The sequence below is a fragment of the Chlamydotis macqueenii genome, chromosome W (genome assembly GCF_036417535.1).
Source record: "Chlamydotis macqueenii isolate bChlMac1 chromosome W, bChlMac1.mat, whole genome shotgun sequence".
Classification (NCBI taxonomy): domain Eukaryota; kingdom Metazoa; phylum Chordata; class Aves; order Otidiformes; family Otididae; genus Chlamydotis; species Chlamydotis macqueenii.
In genome coordinates, this window is record NC_141592.1 from 33,688,785 (window position 1) to 33,715,487 (window position 26,703).

The 26,703-nt window shown below is 47.4% G+C and overlaps 1 protein-coding gene across 1 annotated transcript in view; it reads right to left on the minus strand.

Moving 5' to 3' along the window:
- LOC104482491 (CUGBP Elav-like family member 4) overlaps positions 1-26,703 on the minus strand; it is an 829,267-nt gene that overhangs the window by 99,547 nt on the left and 703,017 nt on the right. The window contains 1 exon segment of the mRNA XM_086769726.1: positions 18,382-18,461. Coding sequence (XP_086625852.1) covers positions 18,382-18,461 — 80 coding nt within the window.

Sequence of the window (26,703 nt, forward strand, 5' to 3'; positions counted from 1 at the left end):
TCATTGGGACATCGGGTGGTGAGAAATTGTACATTGTTCATTTTGTATATTTTGTATATATTGATATCCGTATATCCTGTTAGCTTTGTAGTGTTTAGTATTTTTAGTAAACTGTTTTTATCTCAACCCACGAGTTTTCCTTTCTTCCCAATTTCTCTGTCCCGTCCTGCTGGGTAGGGGGAGGGTGTGTAAGAAACTGTGTGGTGATCCGGGCTAAACCACCACAGCTATCATGGTGTAAAGCACATTGCTTGACTGGTATTTAGTAAAGTAAAGTAGTATTTGCATTTTTGCAGCATATTTAAAATGAAGATCTCCAACCACTGTACAACTATGGGGTCATTAATTGATAAATAATTCTGCTTTTAGGGAGGTATCACCTAAGATGAAGGTTTCACCTTCAGTACGGTGAAACAAGTGGTCAGCTGAAGCTATGACATAGTGTAAATTCAGTGAAGCTCTGCTGGTTTTGGTGAAACAAGAAGTTGGTTTATGCTGAAGGATCTGCCCTTACTGCATTCCACTCCACCAAGACTGAATTGTGTCTCCTTGCTGCTGTGTGAGACTTCATAACCACTATTCCAGTGAGTACCACACAGACCTTTGGGATGGGAAGTCAAGCATATTCCTCTGTCTGATTTCACTTGCCAGGGGACGTCTGAGGTGTCTGGTAGGATGCTTCGCATTTGTGAATTTGTATGGACTTCAATTGAGGGTCTTATCTGAAAGTTATTGTTTTGATCTAAATACCTCTTTGCCCTTTAAAAATTCATTTTCATCTTTGCCAAACCTATTTGGGTAGTAGCTACTGAATCACTTAATGCTAGCTATGTTTTTAATAGGGATAGCAATCTAGCAATTACTAAGGTCTTTCTGTTTTCATAGAATCTTAAGGTTGAAAGAGACAAGAGGTTGTATGTTATCAATTTAACATGTTTTCAATCTAGACCACACACCTGAGCAGGGCCTGGAAGGAGTGGATTAAAGGGAAACAAGCAGAAGCACCCAGAGTGATTTAATGTTGATCCAGAGCCCACTGAAATCAAAGGTAAGGTCTCACTGATGTAAATGAGGTTTGGAGCAAAAGAAAGAGGAAGAGAAAAGTGGGGAAGAAAGCAAGCCCCACAAAGCAAGCAGAGAGGTAAAGACCTAACACTGACATCTTCAGCTCTCCATGATGGGGAGAGCACATCCTTATTATAGGAAGGTGGTGATGCCCTGTGGAGCTCCCTCCAGTAGGCTGGGAAAACCCCTGCCAGACAGGGAGCGTTTTATGCCTCCCAGGCTTATCAATGTCTCTGATCTCCCAGAAAGGTCAGCACTTCAGAATTATTTTGCCCCCCACAGGTCCTAATCTCATCCAGGAAAATGTTAAGTGCAGAGAGCCTCGCAGAGGCTGTTGCTGATGCCAGGACTTGGGCAATGCTTGGTGGTGGCAGGGTTCCACTCTCACTTTCCCTTGACTACCTCCACAGCTGTTGATTTAGTTCCCAACTCCCCTTGGCCATGTAAAGAGACATTATGGTGCCAATTAAATCCTTTTGTCTAGAGCAAGGCCATGCAGCTCATGAGCAGTCTTATCCCATTTGGAGGCAATGAATGCTGTGGTTTGGAGTGAATGAGGAAGCCTGGGGAGGACAGTGAGTGAAGCCTGTCACATCCCATGGGTCTCTTCATTGTCTTGCCAGATGCCTGTGCGGCTACAGAGATGTGACTAAGAGAAGTAAAGGCCATCTTTGGCACCAGTATGATTCATACTCCTTGTCAGGCAGCCAGGCTGCCTGGATTTCTATTTTGGGACCCAGAAACATGTGATTTATTAGTTCATTTATGGAACAAGGAGAAGGCAGGGAACACGGTCCTATGATTTTTTTTTTTTTTATAGAAAGAATTAAGGGAAATTATGGTAACACTGCAAAACTGCTGGCCCAAAGGTTGTAGAATCAGCTATCTTGGTGGCAGCAGTGGGGTGGGATGATCCATGGACTTTAGTCCCCCTCCAGCCAGAACCCCCTGCCCAAAGGAAAGCGAGGCTGAGCTATCAAGAGCCATTGGATTTTAATGGAAGAAATTACTGCAAATTAACATCTAGGTATTACACATTCATTGCTTTTTTAATCCCAAAGGACAACACGTGACTTTATAAATGGTGTTTTGGTAGCATATTCAGAAAAATTGTTCATTATTGGAAGGAGAGACAGGCCTGCTGCTGGTGAGTTATGAATGACTTCCTAATGTGTTATTATTTTTTAAGAGAAGGAACAGTTGTGCTGTGTCTTGTCCTGAGTTAAACAAACCAGTCTGTGTGTTACTCAAAGACATTACATGGAGTGCATGCTCTTTAGAGAGCAGAAGATCAACAACAAAGAGAAAAAAAATGGGTCTGAGTTGGCATCTCCATTTTCTTATATCAGCTTCTTCAACACCAACAGCGTAAAATGAGGCCTCAGCCTTCTGCATTAATTTGAGCAGATGAACTTGCTTTGATGATACCCCACTCTGCCCTAGACTTTGTGACTTTGGGCAAGTAACTTTAGGGCAAATTCAGCTGTGAAGCATGAAGGGCACTTAGATATTGGACTCTCATCAACTTTTACCTGGAATTACCTTTGAAAAATCCCACCTTTATGTTTCTGTGTTCATGTAAAACTGAAGTTTAATGACTTCCCCATTTCCTATTTACCCTGGCAGCCTGAGGGAGTCAGCAACTCTCTAGCTCTCTACTGACTATGACAAGGTGGCTTTTATTAACTGAGGACTTGAGCCTATGCTGGAATCTAAATGAGAGTAAATTTTGTTGGTTAATTGACACTCTGAATCATGGTCTGTTTAACTGTTATCTATTTGTATTATGAGTTTGTCTAAGGTTCTGTTTATGTTACCTGAATATTTTGAAGACACACCCTTGGGAAGTGAGGTGGTGGACTGATGGCTTCAAGTTTGACCTTCTTAATTCTATGTTTTCCACATTTAAGTAAATATTAAGATTTAGAAGCTCAAGTATCCACTGGTTATTACTTTTCTACTGAGACCAGGAACAAGAGTTGCTGTGACTCTGGCTACGCACTGGTTAAATATACTGATTAATTGTATGTAAGACCAGTTCATTCACAGACATTGTACTGTTTCTTCTTTTGCTTATCTCTTGTGTCTTGTCCCTTAGAGGGACATTCAGATGAACAAATTGCAGCCATTTTGGGTATCTATTCTGGTTTTGGCTGGGATAGAGTTAATTTTCTTCATAGCAGCAACTATGTGCTGTGTTGATAATACGGGGATGTTTTATTTATTGCTGAGCAGTGCTTACACAGAGTCAAGGCCTTTTCTGCTTCTCACCCCACTAGTGAGTAGGCTGGGAGTGCACAAGAAGTTGGAAGGAGACACAGCTGGGACAGCTGACTCCAACTGACCAGAGGGATATTCCACACAATGTGACATCATGTTCAGCATATAAAGCTGGGGGGAAGAAGAAGAAAGGAGAGTACATTTGGAATTATGGTGTTTTGTCTTCCCAAGTAACTGTTATGCATAATGGAGCCCTGCTTTCCTGGAGATGGCTGAACACCTGCTTGCTGATGGGAAGTAGTGAATGAATTCCTTGTTCTGCTTTGCTTGTGCATGCAGCTTTTGCTTTACTTATTAAACTGTCTTTATCTCAGCTCATGAGTTTTCTTACTTTTACTCTTCTGATTCTCTCCCCCATTCCATCAGGGGGAGGTGAGCAAGCAGCTCTGTGGTCCTTAGTTGCCAGCTGGGGTTAAACCACAACCACCATCAATTACTTAAGACAGACAGATTTCTCTCTGAGGGACTAGTCTCTCTCCATCAACTGTAAGAGAAGTGTAGATGATAAGATTACAGATGACCTCAAAGTTTTATACTTTGACCAACACTGATGTAACTCAGCCAGGTCAACCCTGGCCTTTAGTTGGTAAGATGCTGAGTGTGGAAACTTTCCTGTAAGAGGTTTATATGGTGCTTAGCACACAGCAGTTCTATGTAAGATCAACAATAACCACATTTCCAACAGTAGTAGTCTGAGAGGAAATCTGCTAGAGTTTCTAAGAGGGTGAAGAGCATTTTTCTGTTGAGGTGAGACTTGCAAACAGGAAGCTGTAGCTCCACACACCCAGCTCACAGATTTGGTTGACTTCATGAAGATGTGTCTCTGGAAGTGGAATATGCTACAAGTCTTGAACTGCAGTCAAACACCCCCAACTTTGTGGAAATGACAAATCCTCCCTCCGAGCACTAAAGGCTGCCATGAACCTGAGGGGAGAAGGGGAGTGTGCAGCTGGATGTGCGTCCGTATTTGCGAAGAAGGGAGGAGCGACGAGGGAAGTTTCTCCTATGAAAGAAATTATCTAATGTGAAGCAAGCCCTTCATGGGAAGAGCTGTGACAGAGGCTGCTCTGCTCCTGTTAATTTTCATAGTGCAGTTATCAGCAGGTCTGTAAATAGTACACCGCGAAGCCGACACTGCCTATCCACACATCAACCATTCAATTAACAGAAGAAGGAAATAAAGTGCAACACAACCTTCTATCACGGCTTTGACGTTTCCCAGCAATTTATGAAAGTGTACGCAAATCTAATTACAAGCCCCACTGCTTCTCATTTACATGGAGCTCCTCAAGTTCAGAGCTGTTTATATCAAAATAATTGTTAAAAATACCTGTTCTGGTTTTGTTAGTGAGGGGGGGCCTAAGGTGGTAGCTTCTGTAGGAAACTGCTAAAAGTCGCTCCCCTTTGTTCAGTGGACTCGGCCGGGCCTAGGGCGCACCCACTGCTGGCCAAGGCCAAGCCAATTGGTAGCAGAATGTTCCGTGATAACGCCTCTGCGATAACGTATTTAAGAAGGGGAAAACAGGAAAAAGAGGAGGAGAAGATGTGAAGCAGCTGAGCGGGGGGCAGAGAGGGGGAGGTGCGAGCCTCATGGGCCTTGCAGGCCCCACCCTCTGGCCTCCCGCCGGGCAGCTGACTGGGCCCAACTCAGCCCGGCCCGGCTGCAAGAAGTGGAGAGGAGATGAGAAGTGAATAAGATGTAAAAAAGATCCTGAGAGGCGTCTGCCAGCCTGTTGTGAGGAATGGCTGCAGACGCCAAGGTCAGTGAAGGAGGAGGGGGAGGAGTAACGCGGCTCCTGGCCAAGATTCCTCTGCAACTCGTGGTGACGACCATGGTGGAGCAGGTTGTCCCCCTGCAGCCCATGGAGGTCCACAGAGGGGCAGAGATCCACCTGCAGCCCGTGGAGGACCCCACGCCGGAGCAGGTGGAGGCCTGAAGGAGGCTGTGGCCCGTGGAGGGCCTGCTGGGACAGCTGTTCTGGAGGGACTTCACCCCGTGGAAGAGATGACCCACGCCAGAGCAGTTTCACGAAGGACTGTGGCCCGTGGGAGGGACCCCACGCTGGAGCAGAGGAGGAATGCGAGGAGTTCTTCCCCCTACGATGACACAGCGGTGACTTCCGTGTCAGCAGGTGGCGCCCGAACAGGGACCCTCAGATCGGTGTTGGACATCCCGACGGAACCGAAGAAGGAAGGAAGAAATGAGGGGGCAGAAGCCCGTCGAAGTCAAGTGCTGCCCCGGCACTTGGGAAGTCACTATAGCGCAAAAAGGTACAAAAGGTACGGAGGGAATCTCGTCTTGGCCAGGCGAGCGGCCGGGGAGGAGATGGGGTCCATGCTGACCAAAGAGGAATCAGCGGTGGTTAAGCTCCTCCAACATATGCTCTCTATGAGAGGGCTGAATTATGACTCGGCCATCCTAGAAGCTTTGCTGCAGTGGGCAAAGAAAAGGGAATTAATCCCCACAGTTGATGATGCTTTTGAACTCCCAACATGGGAAAAGATAGGAAAAAAACTGTGGGATGAAATAAGTAAGGGATCAAAGGAGGCGAGCAAATTCTCCACCGTGTGGAGGCTGGTTAATGAAACCTTGAAAAGTATGAAAGCCGAACGTTCAGTCGTCGCGTCTGCTTTCGCGGCCTTAACTCCAGCCGGCGGGTCCACCCCCGCTACCAGCATGCTGTTCCCGGGTCCAACGAGCCCTGCCGCCGCCCCGGCTCGTGCTGAGGGTGGGGGGGTTCGAGCCCCAGCAAGGACTCCAGGAAATGCAGCCACAGCCCCTATAACTATAGGTATGTGGGCACCAGAGGGAAAAACTGCCGAAAGCTTTTCACCACCATCAGATGTACCACCGCCAGGCACCCCGCCACACTGCGCCAGTGCAGGCTCAGAGTCACGAGCCTTTTCGCCGGCGCCAACAGCTCCGGTTTATCCCCCGTTACCACCTTCTTCCCTGCCACCATGGCGTGAGGAAGAGGGGGATGAACATTCATCCGGCTTGAAGGACGCACAGCTGCAAGAGACACTAAAAAGGCTGGAAGCCCTAGAGGTTCACCTAGAAGCGTCGCTGGGAAACTTGTCAACTCCTTTGCCTGTGCCACATCGAGACCTGCCAGCGTCCAAACTATTCGTTCCAAATGGAGCATCGGGTGAGATCAGTCTTTTTGCACCTTTGCAAGGGACGCCGGCGGGAGGGGCCGGGGATCCAAATCCGACAGCGCGGTGGAAAGGGGCGATTTGAGATGCCGTGATAGAAGGACAGCCTTTTCCCATGGCATTTCCAGTTGTGACCAATAATACTGGGAAAAGTGTGTGGGAAGCATTAGACTGGAAAATATTGAAGGAAGCTAAAAGTGCAGTTACTCAGTATGGGCTAAAATCATCATATGCTCAATCTGTGTTGCAGCATATTTTTTGTCACAGTTGCTAACTTCTTATGATATTAGAATGATTGTCCAGATGCTTTTGCTACTGTCACAGCAGCTGCAGTTCTTTCAGCACTGGCAGGCTGCTTGTGATAGGGCAGCTGCATCGCCTCGACAACAGGGTGATCCATTATTCGGGGTGCAAACTCAAATGCTGATGGGAGCGGGACCCTACACACGATCTGATTGGCAAGCGCAATTTGCTACCGAAGTGTTACAACTGGGCCAAGATTTGGTTTATAGAGCGCTTGCTAGGGTGTACGATGAAAAATCCGGACCTACCTTTACGGCAGCAAGGCAAGGTCCCACAGAACCACACGGGAAATTTATTGATCGGTTGCACACTGCAATTCTGGCTCACCCTGATCTGGATGGTGACATGAAAGCAAAGTTCTTAGATATGCTTGCCTTTAATAATGCTAATGAAAAAACTAAGAGAGCCCTTAGTGTGCTGCCAAAAGGATCTAGTACAGGGCAACTGCTGGAAGCTGCCGAGCGAATGTTAGAACAAGAAAAGGCTACAGTCATGGCTGCTGCTGTAGGTGCAGCGGTTAAACCATTGGTACCAAAAAAGCAGGCAAAGAGAAAGGACAAAAGGTGTTTTAATTGTGGCAAATTGGGTCATTTCACTAAGGAGTGTTGGTGATTGGGAAACAGGGCACGGACTGCGTTCCACCCACGCGCAACGACACAAGTACAGGGTGCTTGGACCGCTGCACAGCCACCACAATCGGCAGTGCCGGAGTGGACCTGGCAACAGCAGTAGATGTGACATTAACAACTTCAGAGGTTCAACTAATTGATTCTGATCAGCAAGGACCGTTAGGGCATGGGTTAAGTGCATTACTTATAGGCCGTTCATCAGTGTCTCGAAAAGGCATATTTATAGTGCCTGGAATTATTGATGCAGCTTATTGCGGGACAATAAAGATTATGGTGTATACGCTAACACCACCCCTTACCATACCAGCACAATCAAAGATAGCACAATAGGTACCGTTTCGCGCATGTGTTCCTAGGGCACACTCGGTCGTCCGCGGCCGGGGAGGCTTTGGGTCCACTGGCGCGCCAAACATCTTATTGGCAATCGATATCACCAGGGGAAAGCCAGAAGAAAAGGTCACAATTAAACATCCAAATGGACAATCCTTGGCGCTGTCGATGCTAATTGACACGGGTGCAGATGTTACCATTATTCCTGCAACAAAGTGGCCCTGTAACTGGCCATTGGTACCGGCAGTTACCACCGTGGTAGGGGTGGGAGGTGCACAGCGCACGATGATCAGTAAATCAACAGTGTCATTTAATTTTGAAGACGGTACAATAGTTACCACAAGGCCATATGTAATGCACATGCCTATAGCTCTTTTAGGTTGAGACGTGCTGTCCCAAATGAGAGCCTAGCTTGTAACCCAACCTTTTTAGGGGCGGCCATGGTCAAGCAGCCTATTTCAAAACTCACCTGGACTACGGCAACCCCAGTGTGGGTAGACCAGTGGCCGCTAAAGCAGGATAGGCTGCAAATATTACAGAGCCTAGTACATGAGCAATTGGAAGCAGGTCATATTGTGCCCTCTATAAGCCCTTGGAACACTCCCGTTTTTACTGTTCCCAAAAAATCAGGTAGATGGCAACTGCTGCATGATTTACGTGCAGTAAACGCTGCCATGCAGGATATGAGAACTTTACAGTCGGGATTACCTTCCCCTGTAATGATCCCTGAAAATTGGGATTTACTTATTATTGATTTAAAAGATTGTTTTTTCACCATTCCTTTACATCCAGAAGACGCAGAAAAATTCGCACTTACAATACCAGCAGTTAACAAGCAGGAACCTGCTAAAAGGTATCAATGGGTGGTGCTACCCCAAGGCATGAAAAATTCCCCCACAATGTGTCAGAATTTTGTCGCGTGGGCTCTGCAGCCATTTCGGCAAGAGCATCAGTCTTTGTTAATCTATCATTATATGGATGACAACTTAATTGCAGGCGAAAAAATGAATGCAGAAAAAATATTACAAGAGCTAATAAAAACTTTAGAGCCAAAAGGACTAAAAACAGCCCCTGAAAAAGTACAGCGTCAAGGCCCATGGCAATATTTAGGCTGGGTAATTACTGGAAGCACTGTGCGACTGCAAAAAATACAAATTCATACAGACATTAAGAACCTCTCAGATGTTCAGAAATTGATGGGAGACATACAGTGGGTAAGATCCATCACTGGAATCACTAATGACGATTTAGCTCCTTTAGTGCCGCTGCTGGGAACTACGACCAAAGCCAATGAATGGTGAAGCTTATCAGTAGAAAAGAAACAGGTGTTAGACCAGATTGTAGAAAAAATTCTAACAGCTACTACACAAAGAAAAATTAATGATTGACCTTTACAGTTTTTGATTGTTAATTCGTCACCCAAGCGACAACATTTAATAGGGCTCATAGTGCAAGCAGACGAACAGCACATTAGAATTTTGGAATGGGTATTTCTATCTTACCAACCCAAAAACACAGTTTGTACAAGGGTCGAGCTGTTAGCTAACATGATTATAAAAGGCAGAAGAAGGATTTTGGAACTGTCAGCTCAAGAACCTACAAGGCTGTTTGTACCAATAGCTCAAAATTATTTGGACTGGCTGTTGGCAACTTCAGAGACGCTTCAAGTCGCCCTAGCCGACTATCCAGGTACTGTAACTAATCATTATCCATCAGCCAAACTTTTGTCACTGTTGCAAAACCAAGACTTTGAGGAAGCTCCTCGCAGGTCGGAAGTACCAGTAGAAGGACTCACAGTATTTACAGATGCTGGGAGGAAATCTAAACGAGCTGCCATCGCTTGGTACAGTAACAACCAATGGAATCATCAAATTCTTACAGGTTACATCACTGACTCACTGCAGATGCTCGAACTGAAAGCAGTGGTGTGGGCCTTTCAACAGTGGCATGATGAGCCTCTAAATGTTGTTTCAGATTCATTATATGTGGTGGGCACGACACAGCGTATAGAACGTGCCATGATAAAAACAGTAAAAAATAACACTTTGTATATGTTATTGATGCAGCTGTTGTTTTTGCTAAATCAACGCAGAGAACCTTATTTTGTAACACACATTCGCAGTCATCAGTTCAAACAAGGCTTGTCTATAGGAAACAACATAGTAGACAAGCTAGTTGCTGCTGCATGGAAAAATCAAACAGTCAACCTGTTTGAGCAGGCTTGCTTATCTCATAATTTCTTACATCAATCTGCTAAAGTGCTAGCGAAACAATTTGATTTAAAATTCTCAGATGCTCGAGGAATAGTGCAGTCCTGCCCTGCTTGTCAAAAATCGGGAGTTGGTCTAGGCCTTGGGGTCAACCCTTGAGGTTTAGGTGCCTTGCAATTATGGCAAATGGATGTTACTCATATTGCAGAATTCGGACGTCAGAAGTAAGTGTCAATGCTGACATGCACATACTCGCATGCGATATGGGCCACTGCTCAAATAGGGGAAACAGCCAAGCATGTTCTGAAGCATATGCATGCTGCCATTGCCGCACTAGGAGCTCCTCAAGAAATCAAAACTGACAATGGCCCTGCATATGTTTCGCAAACGTTTGTACGTTTTTGCCAACTGTGGGGTATTCGCAGAGTAACTGGTATTCCTCACTCCCCTACAGGGCAAGCCATTGTAGAGCGCGCGCATGCCACCTTAAAATCGCTTTTGCAAAAACAAAAAGGGGGAGAACTGGCACCCTCTGAAAGGCTTGCAAAAGCGCTTTATGTGCTAAATTATTTGAGATTAACAGGAGACTGCGAATCTCCTCCAATTGTAATTCACCATATGTCATTGCAATCTGGACTGCAGAAAAGTGATTTGGTGAAGGTGCAGTATCGGGATTTAAAAACTGGGGAATGGAGAGGTCTGGCAGAAGTGAAAATGACCGGTCAAGGTTATGTTTGCGTTTTGACGGACAAAGGTCCGCGATGGGTTCCAAGTCGATGGGTGAAACCATGGAAGGAAGACCTGGAACAGCAGGATGCATCATCATCGTCCTCCTGATGCTGGTAACTGGGTGTGTCGGTGAGACTGTGGATTTACATTGTATTGACCCCAGACCAAATGTGTGGCTGACATTTGCCAACATTACAAATCAATCATCTTTTTGTGTGTCAATGGCTACTCCTGCTGACCCTTTCCGTACGTGTCTGATTGGTACTCCCTATTGGAATCTGGATGACTGGAAAGGATGGGTCAATAACCACACTGTCTTGAATGAGACGGTGGTGAATCAAACATGCCACGCAAAGATGGAGTGCGCCAGCCTCCGCCCTGGACAAAAACCAGTGTGTTGTTCTGGGAATAGCAATCAAATTGGAATAGCTGCAGCATTGGTGATTGGGCATTTAAATCGTAGTTTGCCTTGGGATCCACAAGAGTTAGAACTAATGGGATCCTTAAATGGTTCAGGGTCTTGTTTTATGCTGGGAGGTCCCCTTTTTACAGGAAAGGGGGTGAATACAGTATGGAACAGGAACCAATGGACCGATGTGACCAGTAAAACGACTGACGCCCAGGGAAAAGCTGTGTATACTTATCAGAGCAGCTCAGGAGATTATTGTAACGGAGCAGTGGGAGCAGAAACCAAAGGGTCAAAGATGCCTCTTTGGGTGAATGACACGGCCAAGGCCATACCCCCGGGATACTTCTTAATTTGTGGGGATCGGGCCTGGTCGGGAGTGCCAAAAGGGGCTATAGGAGGACCATGCTATTTTGGAAAACTGATAATGTTTGCTCCATCTATGAAAGTATTGTGGAATTGTACTCAAGCAAGGAGATCACTAAAAGTATTAGCTCCCAACTGTGACGGCAATTTAACCCTATTGGGTACAGCTGAGCAGATAGCATTATCTTTATTAGTTCCTTGGGCGGCATCTGCAAAAGCTTTAGCTAGCTTAAATAAATTAGCTTGTTGGGCACAAAAGCAAATGAATTTAACCTCTAGCATGTTATCAGGATTATTAGAAGACATGGATAGTATGCGTCATGCTATTTTGCAGAATCGGGCAGCCATTGATTTTTTGTTATTAGCGCATGGACATGGATGTGAAGATTTTGAAGGTATGTGTTGCATGAATGTTTCTGATCACTCTAAGTCGATACGCTACCAGTTGGCAGAGTTACGCCAGAACATGCATGCAATACAAGTGGAAAGCAGGTTAACAGACTGGTTGAAATCCTTGGGGGTCACAGGCTGGCTAAAAGATCTGATAATACATGGGCTGGTATTATTGATGGGATTGCTGTTGACACTGATGATTTTGGAATGTATTTTAAAATGCTTTATGAAAGCTATGAAACATATGATGACTGGGGTCTGGATTGTTCAAAAACAAAAAAAGGGATTTGTTGGATACCTGGAGAGCCAGGGGCACTGTTCTGGTTCTGTTAGTGAGGGGGGGGCCTAAGGTGGTAGCTTCTGTAGGAAACTGCTAGAAGTCGCTCCCCTTTGTTCAGTGGACTCGGCCGGGCCTAGGGCGGACCTGCTGCTGGCCAAGGCCAAGCCAACTGGTAGCAGAATGTCCCGTGATAACGCCTCTGCGATAACGTATTTAAGTAGGGGAAAACAGGAAAAAAAGGAGGAGAAGATGTGAAGCAGCGGAGCGGGGGGCAGAGAGGGGGAGGCGCGAGCCTCATGGGCCTTGCAGGCCTCACCCTCTGGCCTCCCGCTGGGCAGCCGACTGGGCCCAACTCGGCCCAGCCTGGCTGCAAGAAGTGGAGAGGAGATGAGAAGTGAATAAGATGTAAAAAGGATCCTGAGAGGCGTCTGCCAGCCTGTTGTGAGGAACGGCTGCAGACGCCAAGGTCAGTGAAGAAGGAGGGGGAGGAGTAATATGGCTCCTGGCCAAGATTCCCCTGCAGCCTGTGGTGATGACCATGGTGGAGCAGGTTGTCCCCCTGCAGCCCATGGAGGTCCACGGAGGGGCAGAGATCCACCTGCAGCCCGTGGAGGACCCCACGCCGGAGCAGGTGGAGGCCTGAAGGAGGCTGTGGCCCGTGGAGGGCCCGCTGGGACAGCTGTTCTAGAGGGACTGCACCCCGTGGAAGAGATGACCCACGCCGGAGCAGTTTCACGAAGGACTGTGGCCCGTGGGAGGGACCCCACGCTGGAGCAGAGGAGGAATGCGAGGAGTTCTTCCCCCGACGATGATACAGCGGCATAAAACAACGCGTGATGAACTGACCGCGACCCCCATTCCCTTTCCCCCCCCCCCCCGTGCCGCTCGGGAGGGGAAGGTAGTAGAGATAATGTTAAGCCCGGGAAGAGGGAGGGGTGGGGGGAGGTTATCTTGTTCCCTGTCTCATTCTCCTGCTAATTTTAGAAATAAATGAATAGTTTTCCCCAAGTCGAGTCTGTTTTGCCCGTGACGGTAACTTTAAGGATTTCTCCCCGTCCTTATCTCAAACCTTGAGCCGTTTTTCTTATATCATCTCCCCCTATTCTCTCGGAGGGTGGGGGGAGCGAGAGAGAGACTGCGTAGTCTGGTCCCGATCGGGGCTGAACTACGACAGGCACTTAGTGAACAATCCAGACCGAATGGAATTGTTATGTTTTTGAGTAGCAGGCTTCAAGGACATCGATTAGGCTGCTTGTGCGAAAGTACTGAAGCCACCTGTGAGAAAATAATGAGGCCGCCTGTGAGAAAGTAATGAAGCTGCCTGTGAGAAAGTAAATGAAGCAACCTTCAGAAGAAGCAAAACAGCTGGCATATGTGACTGGGGGCTGAACGTGAAGCAGGGTGCAGGTGGAGAGAACCGTCTGCGTGAACAAAGAGACTTAACGAATCATATTTTAGCTAGGAGCGCGTGCATGATATAGTTAACCAATTAGTAGAGAGCTTGCGCATGATAGGGAACTAGAAGGGCTATATTAACCGGGATGTATCAACAATAAATCGGCATTTGCTTGATCGTATTGGTCGTGTGCAGTGTCCGTGACTTCCACGTCAGCATCAGGGTTGGTTTCTTTAATGGGGTGCCTGAGCATCCAAAGCCAGGAAGATGAGAACCAGTGCCCCATTTTCCATGAGTTTGAAAGAGGGCCACTGCACACAATGTGCTGAAAATATCACTTGTTTCTCGGGGCAATTTTTTATAATCTCACATTTAAGTCATTCTCACTTGGTAAACTAAATAGGTTAAAAATTCCACAAGATTACTGTGGCAGTGATAAGCACAGCAGAAAGACTTCAGGGTGGCAAGAGTATATAACTGGAGAGCAAAGGCAATTGTAGACTCTGAGACATCTGCAGGAAGCAAGTGTTTTTAGCTTTTCTTTTTAAGCAGTATGGGTCCTTTTTTCATTCTAAGTTGCACTTCAGGTGATGAACCACTATTTTGAATCTAGCAGGCCATCGGAATCGGACACCTAAAATTAGCTAAAAAGCACACTTCTGTTTGGGTTTTGGTTTGACAGGTTTCAAAATCTATTTTTGGAAAATAATATTCCTCCAGAGGTATCTATTTCTTTCTATTGATTATAATAGAAACTTAGACGACAAGCACGTAGATGACATCCTCAGACATAGTTCCTTATATTCTGGATGTCTCAAGTTAGATGAGATGAGTCCTACCTCAGGTATTCAGTCTAATGCTATTATGGAGATCTCCTTTATAATTAATTAAAGGGACATGCATGCCCAGAAGGTGATTTATCCTGTCCTAGCACAGATAAAGGGAAGAATGCACAAATATCTAGAAATGTCTCTCTCCTTTCTGTAGCAATCGTAGAAGATGTTTAGAATAGATTACAAACATTTAGACTGTTAAAGCTAAGTCAAATGAATGACACTCTTCACTTCTTCTCACCTCTATGCAGAAAATGTAGATAACAGGCCTGTTTTACCCCTCCCAGGAATTAATTCATAACAGAAGAAATTCTGAGATGCCATGGTGAGTGAGATGGTGAAAAAGGTGCAACAGTGTCATAGTTCAGCCCCAATCGGGACCAGACTACGCAGTCTCTCTCTCACTCCCCCCCCACCCTCCGAGAGAACAGGGGGAGAATTGGTAAACAAAAGAAAACCAGGAAAAAAAAAACAAACACCACATGGGTTGAGATTGAACAAAAAGTAAATTTAACAGTAATGACAGAAGAAAACAAAACAGTGATGCAATACTGTTCTGGTTTTGTTAGTGAGGGGGGGCCTAAGGTGGTTGCTTCTGTAGGAAACTGCTAGAAGTCGCTCCCCTTTGTTCAGTGGACTCGGCCGGGCCTAGGGCGGACCCGCTGCTGGCCAAGGCCGAGCCAATTGGTAGCAGAATGTCCCGTGATAACGCCTCTGCGATAACGTATTTAAGTAGGGGAAAACAGGAAAAAGAGGAGGAGAAGATGTGAAGCAGCGGAGCGGGGGGCAGAGAGGGGGAGGCGCGAGCCTCATGGGCCTTGCAGGCCTCACCCTCTGGCCTCCCGCCGGGCAGCCGACTGGGCCCAACTCGGCCCGGCCCGGCTGCAAGAAGTGGAGAGGAGATGAGAAGTGAATAAGATGTAAAAAGGATCCTGAGAGACGTCTGCCAGCCTGTTGTGAGGAACGGCTGCAGACGCCAAGGTCAGTGAAGAAGGAGGGGGAGGAGTAATATGGCTCCTGGCCAAGATTCCTCTGCAACTCGTGGTGAAGACCATGGTGGAGCGGGTTGTCCCCCTGCAGCCCATGGAGGTCCACGGAGGGGCAGAGATCCACCTGCAGCCCGTGGAGGACCCCACGCCAGAGCAGAGGAGGAATGCGAGGAGTTCTTCCCCTAACGATGATACAGTGGCGTAAAACAACATGTGATGAACTGACCGCGACCCCCATTCCCTTTTCCCCCCCCCGTGCCGCTCGGGAGGGGAAGGTAGTAGAGATAATGTTAAGCCCGGGAAGAGGGAGGGGTGGGGGGAGGTTATCTTGTTCCCTGTCTCATTCTCCTGCTAATTTTAGAAATAAATGAATAGTTTTCCCCAAGTCGAGTCTGTTTTGCCCGTGACAGTAACTTTAAGGATTTCTCCCCGTCCTTATCTCAAACCTAGAGCTGTTTTTTCTTATATCATCTCCTCCTATTCTCTTGGAGGGTGGGAGGAGCGAGAGACAGACTGCGTAGTCTGGTCCTGATCAGGGCTGAACTATGACAAATACAAATACAGTACGAAGACTCACAACAAAGCTCCACACCCAGTTTCTTCCCAGGTAGCAGGAGGCTCCCCTCAGCACCCTCCTCACTGATACACTGAGCATGGTGTCCCATGGCATGGCACAGCCCTTGGGCTAATTTGGGTAAATTAACCCCAGCTGTTGGCTAATTAGTTAACTATCCCAGCTGGGTGCCCCAGCCATAGGGGCCACCAGCTCCAGTTCTCCTCCCAGCTCAGGTGAATGCTAACTCTGTCCTAGCCAGGACCAGGATAAACAGTAGTATAGTTTTTAACCCTGTGCACTTTCTGGGTAGGATAAAGGCTACGATGATTTAGGTATGTGGGATAAAGTGTGGAGGAGAGTTTATTCTGCGTGGATGGGTGCACAAAGCCATACCTTGGATGTGTAAGATGTGTTGTGCAGAATGACTCTTCAACATTTGAATGTTGCCTGGATGTGAAGACATGGAGAGAAGGAGAAAACGAAGTTGAAGATGATGCCTAGATAGGAACATGACTGACAGGTAGGATGATAATGTTGTCCACAGTGATTGAGAATGGAGGTGGAGGAGAGAGGAGATAGCGTTTGGGAGGAAAAGTTCAAGAGCTGTGCTCTATACATTATGAGCTTAATCTGACAGCTAGACATCCACTAGGAGATGCTGGAAAGAGAGGCCAAGATTTTACTTTAGACAGGAGTCAGTCCTGCAGTAGAGAAGTTAGATCTGCAAGCTGTCACTACAGAAATAGTACCTGAATTTGTGTTGGTAGATAAGGCTGCTAGGGATGAAGAAGGGGAGAGAATCAAGAGAAGAGACCTGTTTATGTCCCCATATGAATGGGGCAAAGAGACTGGAGAGAATAGAGTAACCAAAGCTGAAGGTGCAGGGCATATAATTGTTATAAATACATTATAAATATATGTAAAAGTATATGAGAATTATGATCTCTCATAAATGAGGTCATGGAGGTCAAGTAAAACACTATCCCAAAGCTGATGGGTTCATAGGAAATGTGATTTTAGAAGACAAAAAAAAAAGGTCTCTCGGCAGGTAGATACAGAAGAAACTTTTGGCCTGCTCAGAAGTAAGGGATCTTGGGAAAGTTATTTCTCAAAGCAACTGATTGTGTGAAAATTGGAAAGTTGTAGACCTGTTTGGTGAGCCCTTAGGAGAAACAAGTGCCTTGCATAGAGAAGTGATAGATGACGGTCAGGCACCTGTCCAAGGAAAGGTTAATAAAAAGTAAATTTAAAAAAGGAAAAAACTTTCATAAAAGAAAGTTGCCTTTTGAAACTATTAGGCAACATATGTTGTGTGAATAGAAAGTCATAGTAGAGCAACAATCCTGACAGCTATGGAGAAACAGGAGTCTGCTGCAGGAACGAACGGCTCGAGACCTGACAAGAATGATGATGGATGCCCCATTGGTAGTACATGAGGACAAGGCAAGAGATGTTTAAATTGGCTGGACCACAGGAACAACTTTGAGTTGGTATCGCAGCTGGACAAATGAGGACAGTCCTAATGGTGAGAGAAGGGAGATTTTACACTCGTAAATATTTTTATTGAGCTTTCCTATATCCTTTCCAAGTTGTCAGCATGCTTCTTTGCCTTTCATGATTTACGCTGTGAATAATTAGTAATAAAAATAATATACTATTATAATAAACCAAAACATGTTGGACCAGATAGATTGTCTTTCCTTGCTGACAGTGGAATGCCTTACATTCCTCTGGGTCTGTGTGATGGTGTACAAATACAATTTGCACAGAAAACACATTTCTATTTCTACTTAACTGAACTATCAGGCTCAAAAACCTCATATTACTAGATATTTGTCCAAGTGGAACAATCCCTCAAATGTTTCCTGGAAGATTCAGCAGTTGGTCTGACTATCTTTCAAAAGCTGAATGTAGGGAACCACATTTATGCCTAGGTAGGCACTTTCGTAGTAGCAGAGAGATGCCCATCTTTTGTGTGATTTGTCTCTAGCTTCTAGTGTGATCACATGAAAATGCTGCTCTCTGCTGAATGCTGGCAAAAAGTTCTTTATCGTTCACCTAGAAGCAGGGACTCTTTGGGTAGGCAAAACAAAGAAGCCCTTAGACACAAGTTTCTGCTTTATTCACCCATCTGAAACTTGAAAGGTTACAGTCATGGTGAGTTTGACTCAATGTTTTTGACATCTGTGAACAATATGTCTTTTTTTCAAGTCATCAAAACTGCTGGTGACAGAACACAGCACCCCTTGGGGTTTTGTACCTGTGTGAAATGACAGTGTCACCTTGGCCTTTCCACTGATGAGTTAAGCACACCCAAGGCCCTGCATGCCTGAGCTGTTATCCATCCTTCCTGGAAGATGAGTTGCAGGGCACAGATAAATCATCCCCCCTCCTCAACCAGGAAACAGAGCAGCAAAGGCTGGACTGATCCTGACTTGCCTGTGTTACAGAGCTACTCACCGGCATTGTCTGGCTGCCATGCAAGGCATTGATGGCTGCTTGGGCCTCTGCATGTGAAGAGTATTTCACAAATGCACACCCTGGAAGAGGAAAAAGAACATAAGAAAGGTTGCATAGGTACTATGAAAGTCCATCTAGATGAGTATCATGTCCTCAAAATTGGCCAATAAAGATGCTTGTGGGGAAAGTATAACAAGCAAATGTGCTCCTGGTTATTCCTTCCCAAAGTCCAGTCATCAGTAGCCTGAGGACCTCTTAAAGCAAAGCTGCATCCAGAGTTCCAACACTGCTTGTAATGGGCACTGATGGACCCAAACTTAGCAAGTACATTTTGAATCCACTTACTTTTTGACCTCCACAGCATCCCATGGCAGAATGTTGCACAATTTTACAATTTATTGGTGTCCTGGTTCTGGCTAGGACAGAGTTAGCATTCACCTGAGCTGGGAGGAGAACTGGAGCTGGTGGCCTCTATGGCTGGGATAGTTAACTAATTAGCCAACAGCTGGGGTTAATTTACCCAAATTAGCCCAAGGGCTGTGCCATGCCATGGGACACCATGCTCAGTGTATCAGTGAGGAGGGTGCTGAGGGGAGCCTCCTGCTACCTGGGAAGAAACTGGGTGTGGAGCTTTGTTGTGAGCCTTTGTACTGTATTTGTATTCCATCACTGTTTTGTTTTCTTCTGTTATTGCTCTTAAATTTATTTTTCCTCCTTGTTTCATCTCAACCCACATGTTTCTGCTGGTTTTTTTTTGTTTGTTTACCAATTCTCCCTTCTGTCCCACTGGAGGGTGAGGGGAGTGAGAGAGAGGCTGCGTAGTCTGGTCCCAATTTGGGCTGAACTACAACAATTGGGTGAAAAATAATTTCTTTTTATTTGTATTAAACTTAATGCTGAATGCTCCCTGCTTTGATGTTATGAGAAACAGTAAGAAAGTCTGTAAAAGTTTTAAGAAAGATGCACGTGCTTGTTATAAGCAACCACAGGCCAACTGTACAGAAGTCATTCAGGTTATTCCAAGCCCACAAGGTACCTTATCATATCACTGTCTGGTAGAGCTCCATGAGAGACTGCTCAGAGCTTGTCTTAGCTCCAAGCAGCCTTAGCCTGAGAAAGCATAAGATAGCTTCTGATGAAGAAACTGGAATGAGAGAGATCCACATGTAATGATTGCCATCTTGCCACCACCAAAATTTGAGTCTTTGTCTTTCATAGGGGCAGAGCCAGTACCTGTACAGGTGTTCTCCTCTGGACATTAGAGAAGTGTAGGCAGTGCTTTTCCAGCCTGCATTGCCACATGAGAAATCTCATACTGAACTCTTACATAACGTTTTAGGGCAGAAAGGTGCATTTATGAATATGTGCTAGAGAGCAGAAATTATCAGCACTTCAAAGGGTCACATGCACCACTGGAGTTGGGGAAAATATTGCTAACACTCTTAGCTACAAGCAAACTGACTCAGAGAGAGGAAGAGTAATTTCCATATGCTAAGGCGGTTTTTGGAACAGATTGGGGGAAATCTGAGAAGTTTTGTCTTCCATTCCCTTCTATTACTACCAAAGACTTTTGAGCTTTTAATAAATTTGCAAAGCCCTAGCTGTTTCCCTGAAGGAGTGCAGATCACTGCGCAGGAGATGCCAGTCCTGACAATGGGATGACTCTTCTTTATTCCCTTTGCAGAATATTTAGAAGGTCCACACCCCCTTATGGATCTATACAGCAGCATTAGAACACCCCACTTGCAAACTAGAAGAATGAGCCCCAAAAGTCCTCCAAAGCATCACTGCAGACTGACAGAAGTGAGACTGAAGAAAGCAGTGACAGCCTCTTCTAAAAATAATACACACATATGAACTTAGCTTACAGTTAGGAGCTCTTCACTTTACATTACTCCCTCAACACCATGCTCAAACTGTATTTCAGGAAAAGCACAATGATTATTACTAATAGTTGGATCTAATTTATAAGGAGCTGAGAGGAGACAATCATGAGAAAATGAGATAGATAAACTTCAGCTGGAAACAATAGGGATCAATTATGACATAACCACAGCCTGGGCTCCTGAGATACTGTGCCTTTATCTTCATTAATCAGAGATAATCCAGAATTAGGGTGTTTAATTATTTACAGAGATTCTTTTGTACTTTCTGCCTCTAAAAAGAAGATGCTGATTAGCAAATATACAAAAGCTTTCCAGCTCCAGTCACCCATTGCTTTTAGAGCAGAATTTTTGGCTGCAGTGTTGCTGTCATGTTAAAGGCTTCAGTCTCTTAAGATGAAATTCACTCCTGTGCTGAGGAACTTGATGGATCAGTGGAGGTGGGTAAAGGTGGGAACTAAGGGACCCACAAGCATTTATCTTCTTTAATGCCCAAGATGCTAATGGAATCCCTCCTGCTGCTTCCAGTAGGTTTTGAGGTAGCAGGATAAATGAAAATTCAGCTTTCACTACTTGTGACGGTTTAGCCCGAATCACCACACAATTTCTCACTCACCCTCACCCTCCCCAGGGGGATGGGGAAGAGAATTGGGAAGGAAGGAGAACTCGTGGGTTGAGATGAAGACAATTTACTAAAATAACAAGGGAAGACTACAATAATAACAGAATATAAGGATATTAAAATATACAAAGTGAACAATATGTGTTTTCTCACCACCCGATGTCCCAATGACCGATACAGCCCGTCCCGAGCAGCGATCCCGGAAACAAAACCGAGCGGCAAGCGAAGGAGCAAAAGGGAGCCAGCAAGGGAGAGGGAATGATGCCAGCAAAACGAGCAGGAAAGATGGATGCCAGGAAGGCAGATACCCACCCTGGCCCAACCCCCACTTCTATACTGAGCATGACGTTGATGGCATGGAATACTCTCTTTGGCCAGTTTGGGTCAATTATTCTGTCTGTCTTTCTCCCAGCTTCCTGCATCTGCACATTAGCGAGACTTGGAAAGCCAGACAGTGTCCTTGGTCTCATTCACAACAACTTGTATCATCAGGGTGTTTATCAAGATTCTTCACACACAGCTACAGAGAGAAAAATTAACTCCATCCCTGCCAAAACCAGGACACTAGTGTAGGGTAGTGAGGCAATAGCAGAGATCCCAACATTTTGGCCCTTCTGTTTGTGTGTTCAATGGGATGGCTTCTGTACAGAGTATCAAATGTGCACATAATTTTCTTCCTTCCCATTTTCACCAGAACTGACTCCTGGACCTCATGAGCTGAGGACGTGAGTCATACCGCTCTCCTCAAAACAATGGTGTCCCTTTGTGTCGTAGTTCAGCCCCGATCAGGACCAGACTACGCAGTCTCTCTCTCACTCCCCCCACCCTCCGAGAGAACAGGGGGAGATGATATAAGGAAAACAGCTCGAGGTTTGAGATAAGGACGGGGAGAGATCCTTAAAGTTACTGTTATGGGGAAAACAGACTCCACTTGGGGAAAAACACTCATTTATTTCTAAAATTAGCAGGAGAATGAGACAGAGAACAAGATAACCTCCCCCCACCCCTCCCTCTTCCCAGGCTTAACGTTATCTCTACCACCTTCCCCCCCGAACAGCACAGGGGGGAAGAGGGAATGGGAGCTGTGGTCAGTTCATCACGCGTTGTTTTACGCCGCTGCTTCATGGTCAGGGGGAAGAACTCCTCACATTCCTCCCCTGCTCCATTGTGGGGTCCCTCCCACGGGCCACAGACCTTCGTGAAACTGCTCCGGCGTGGGTCATCTCTTCCACGGGTGCAGTCCCTCCAGAACAGCTGCCCCAGCACAGGCCCTCCACTGGCCACAGCCTCCTTCAGGCCTCCACCTGCCCCGGTGTGGGGTCCTCCATGGGCTGCAGGTGGATCTCTGCTCCTCTGTGGACCTCCATGGGCTGTAGGGGGACAACCTGCTCCACCATGGTCATCACCATATGCTGCAGGGGAATTCTGGCCAGGAGCCGCATTACTCCTCCCCCTCCTTCTTCACTGACCTTGGCGTCTGCAGCCGTTCCTCTCACAAGAAAAGTTCTTCACAACAGGCTAGCAGACGCCTCTCAGAATCCCTTCACATCATCCAGCTCATCTCCTCTCCACTTCTTGCAGCCAGGCCGGGCCGAGTTGGACCCAGTTGGCTACCCAGCAGGAGGCCAGAGGGTGAGGCCTGCAAGGCCCACAAGGCTCGCGCCTCCCCCTCTCTGCCCTCCGCTCAGCTGCTTCACATCCTCCTCCGCTTTTCCTGTTTTCCCCTTCTTAAATATGTTATCGCAGAGGCGTTATCACGGGACATTCTGCTACCAGTTGGCTCGGCCTTGGCCAGCAGTGGGTCCGCCATAGAATCATAGAATCATAGAATGGTTAGGGTTGGAAGGGACCTTCAAAGGTCATCTAGTCCAACCCCCCTGCAAGGAGCAGGGACATCCCTGACTAGGTCAGGTTGCTCAGAGCCTCATCCAGCCTGGCCTTGAACGTTTCAAGGGATGGGGCCTCTACCACCTTTCTGGGCAACCTGGGCCAGTGTTCTATCACCCTCATTGTAAAAAATTTCTTCCTAATATCCAGTCTAAATCTACCTCCCTCTATTTTAAAGCCATTACCCCTTGTCCTATCGCAACAGGCCCTACTGAATAATTTCTCCCCATCTTTCCTGTAGGCCCCCTTGAGGTACTGGAAGGCCGCTATAAGGTCTCCCCGGAGCCTTCTCTTCTCCAGGCTGAACAGCCCCAACTCTCTCAGCCTGTCCTCAGAGGAGAGGTGCTCCAGCCCTTTTATCATCTTTGTGGCCCTCCTCTGGACCTTCTCCAACTGGTCCATGTCTTTCTTGTGTTGGAGGCTCCAGAAGTGGACACAGTACTCCAGGTGGGGTCTCACCAGGGCAGAGTAGAGGGGCAGAATCACCTCCCTCGACCTGCTGGCCACGCTTCTCTTGATGCAGCCCAGGATGCGGTTGGCCTTCTGGGCCGCAAGGGCGCATTGCTGGCTCATGTTGAGCTTCTCGTCCACCAGCACTCCCAAGTCCTTCTCCTCAGGGCTGCTCTCCATCCATTCCCCGCCCAGCCTGTATTTGTGCCTGGGATTGCCATGACCCAGGTGCAGGACCTTGCACTCGGCCTAGTTGAACTTCCTGAGGTTGGCACGGGCCCATCTCTCCAGCCTGTCCAGGTCCCTCCTAATGGCATCCCTCCCCTCCAGCACGTCAACGGCACCACACAGCTTGGTGTCATCGGCGAACTTGCTGAGGGTGCACTCTATCCCACTGTCCATGTCGCCGACAAAGATGTTGAACAGGGCCGGGCCCAACATGGACCCCTGAGGGATGCCACTCGTCACCGGTCTCCACCTGGACATTGAGCCATTGACCACCACTCTCTGAGTGCGGCCATCCAGCCAACTCCTTATCCACCGAGTGGTCCGTCCATCAAACCCATGTCTCTCTAGTTTAGAGAGAAGGATGTCGTGCGGGACAGTGTCAAAAGCTTTGCACAAGTCCAGGTAGATGATGTCAGTTGCTCGTCCCTTGTCCACCGATGCTGTCACCCCGTCACAGAAGGCCACCAAATTGGTCAGGCACCATCTGCCCTTGGTGAAGCCATGTTGGCTGTCACCAACCACCTCCTTGCTCTCCATGTGCCTTAGCATGGCTTCCAGGAGAATCTGCTCCATGACCTTGCCAGGCACAGAGGTGAGGCTGACCAGCCTGTAGTTACCCGGGTCTTCCTTGTTCCCCTTTTTAAAAACTGGGGTTATGTTCCCCCTTTTCCAGTCATCGGAGACCTCACCAGACCGCCATGACTTCTCAAATATGATGGCCAGTGGCTTGGCAACTTCATCCGCCAGTTCCCTCAGGACCCGCGGATGGATCTCATCAGGTCCCATGGACTTGTGCACCTTTAAATTCCTCAGATGATCCCGAACCTGCTCTTCCAGTACAATGGGCAGTTCTTCATCCTCGCAGTCCCTGCTTGCACCTTCTACAGCTTGGGTGGTGGGACAAGAACTCTTGTTGGTGAAGACTGAGGCAAAAAAGTCATTGAGTACCTCAGCCTTCTCCATGTCCTGGGTAACCAGGACACCAGTCCCCTTCTGGAGGGGGCCTACATTTTCCCTGGACTTTCTTTTGTCCCCTACGTACCTATAGAAGCTCTTCTTGTTGCATTTTATATCCCTGGCCAGATTCAGTTCTGCCAGGGCTTTGGCCTTCCTCACCTGATCCCTGGCCACTCGCACAGCCTCTTTGTAGTCCTCCCAGGCTACCTGTCTCCGTTTCCACCCTCTATAGGCCTCCTTTTTTACTTTCAGTTGGTCCAGGAGCTCCTTGCTCATCCACGCCAGCCTTCTGGCCTTTTTGCCCGACTTGTTCTTCATCGGGATGCACCTCTGCTGAGCTTGGAGGAGGTGCTCCTTGAATATAGACCAACTTTCCTGGGCCCCTCTTCCCTCCAGGGCCACCTCCCATGTCACTTGGCCCAACTTGCTGGCTGGAGCGACAGGGGTACTATTGGACCACAGTTTAGGTTCCCTTGCACTTACCTGTGATCCTTCCTCAGCTTCTGGACCCTCGGTGCTGGCACTGGCGCCATGCTGACAGCGGTGGGCTAGAATGTGCTCCCCCTCCCTCAGCAGCACTAGTTTAAAGCCCTCCGGACGAGCCTGGCAAGTCTTTGGCCAAACACACTCTTCCCCCTCTCGGTTAGGTGCACGCCGTCCACCCCTAGCAGCCCGGGCGTCTCAAAGCACACCCCGTGGTCTGGATACCCACAGCCCTGGCTGTAGCACCACTCCCTGAGCCACGAGCTGACCTGCCAGATACGTCTGGCCCTTTCAGGTCCCTGCCCTTCCACTGGGAGGATTGACGAGAATATCACCTGCACCCCAGAGCCTTTGACTGTTGAGCCCAAAGCCCTGAAATCCCTTTTGATGTTTCTCAGGCTGCTGCCGGCTGTGTCGCTGGCCCCCACATGAAACACCAGTAGCGGATAATAGTCTGTGGGCCCTATGAGGCTAGGTAGCCTCTCGGCGACATCCCTGATACGAGCCCCCGGGAGACAGCATACCCCCCCGAGAGACCGCATCGGGGCGGCAGATGGGTGCCTCCGTACCTGTCAGGAGGGAGTCACCCACTACTACCACTCGTCTCTTTTTCTCGGTAGCGCTAGTTATTACACGAGCCGGTCGGGCTCCCTCGCACGGCTCCTGTGCCTCCCCCGAGGTGCTGGGTCTTACTTCTTCAGTCTGCAGAGCAGCAAAGCGATTCAAGGCCTGGCCGAGTCCACTGATCAAAGGGGAGCGACTTCTAGCAGTTTCCTACAGAAGCTACCACCTTAGGCCCCCCCCTCACTAAACAAAACCAGAACACTTTGACAGGAGCAGATATGGAATTTGAAGGGATTGTGACACACAGAGAGATATATAACCTGTGCTGAGTAGGGAGATACATGTGCTTATGGTTTTTTTTTTCTTTCCTCTCTTCCAGATTATAGAGCTGGAAGGGCTGCTCTTACTGTCTTTTCAACTTGGAGGAGACTGCAGAGTCAGGGCCTAAGGTTATAATTGCAGAGAGTGTTAAGACTCCTCTTGTGGAACTTCTGGTGCCTTGGGAAATCTTTACTTTCTGAGTTGCTGAAGTAGACAACTGCTGAATGGAGAAGAAAAAAAAAAAAAAAAGAGGCTGTCCAGAGAGCAGCAATGCAGACCCTGTGGGTTGTGCTGGCTTGCTGAACTGTATTCACTTCAGCTTCTTCACCTGAAGACTCCTGCTGAGGTGAGCTTCACCCAGAGGGATGCAGGAGCACTCCTTCCTGTCCCACCTCTCCCAGGAGAGATAGGCTCTGCACTCCCCTTCAAGCAGAGAAATGCCTCAGTCCCAGCTCTTCTGGCAGCTGGTTACGTGCTCCAGCCGCTGTGCCTACACCTGAGATTCAAGCAGAGGGGATTTCTGCAGCTCCCTGAAGGGCATACCTCATGGCTCAGGACATCATCCGTGGCTTCAGGCAACTTTCTGGCTGTGACTGGACTTTGGTGGCATTAAATTGGGAAGCTGGGACCCACCTTCTGAGAGCATTGCTTGCATCGTGATACCTGGAGGACTTAGAGGCTCACCACAGGGGCGCCTGGTAGGGCTTCATGTAGTGGGTTGGGTAGGATTGAAGTCTATGGGATTCGATTGCTCTCTGGCACTTGGACAATCTGCTTAAATCTCAGTTTAGATAGAATTTAAGCCTTATGGGTTTTACCCAAAATAAGTAGTTCAAAAAAATGTGTGTCACATATTGGTTTCCAGCAGGTGTAAAACATTACAGACTGGGAATAACTTTGTGGGAGTTGTGGCTCGCCTGATTGTCT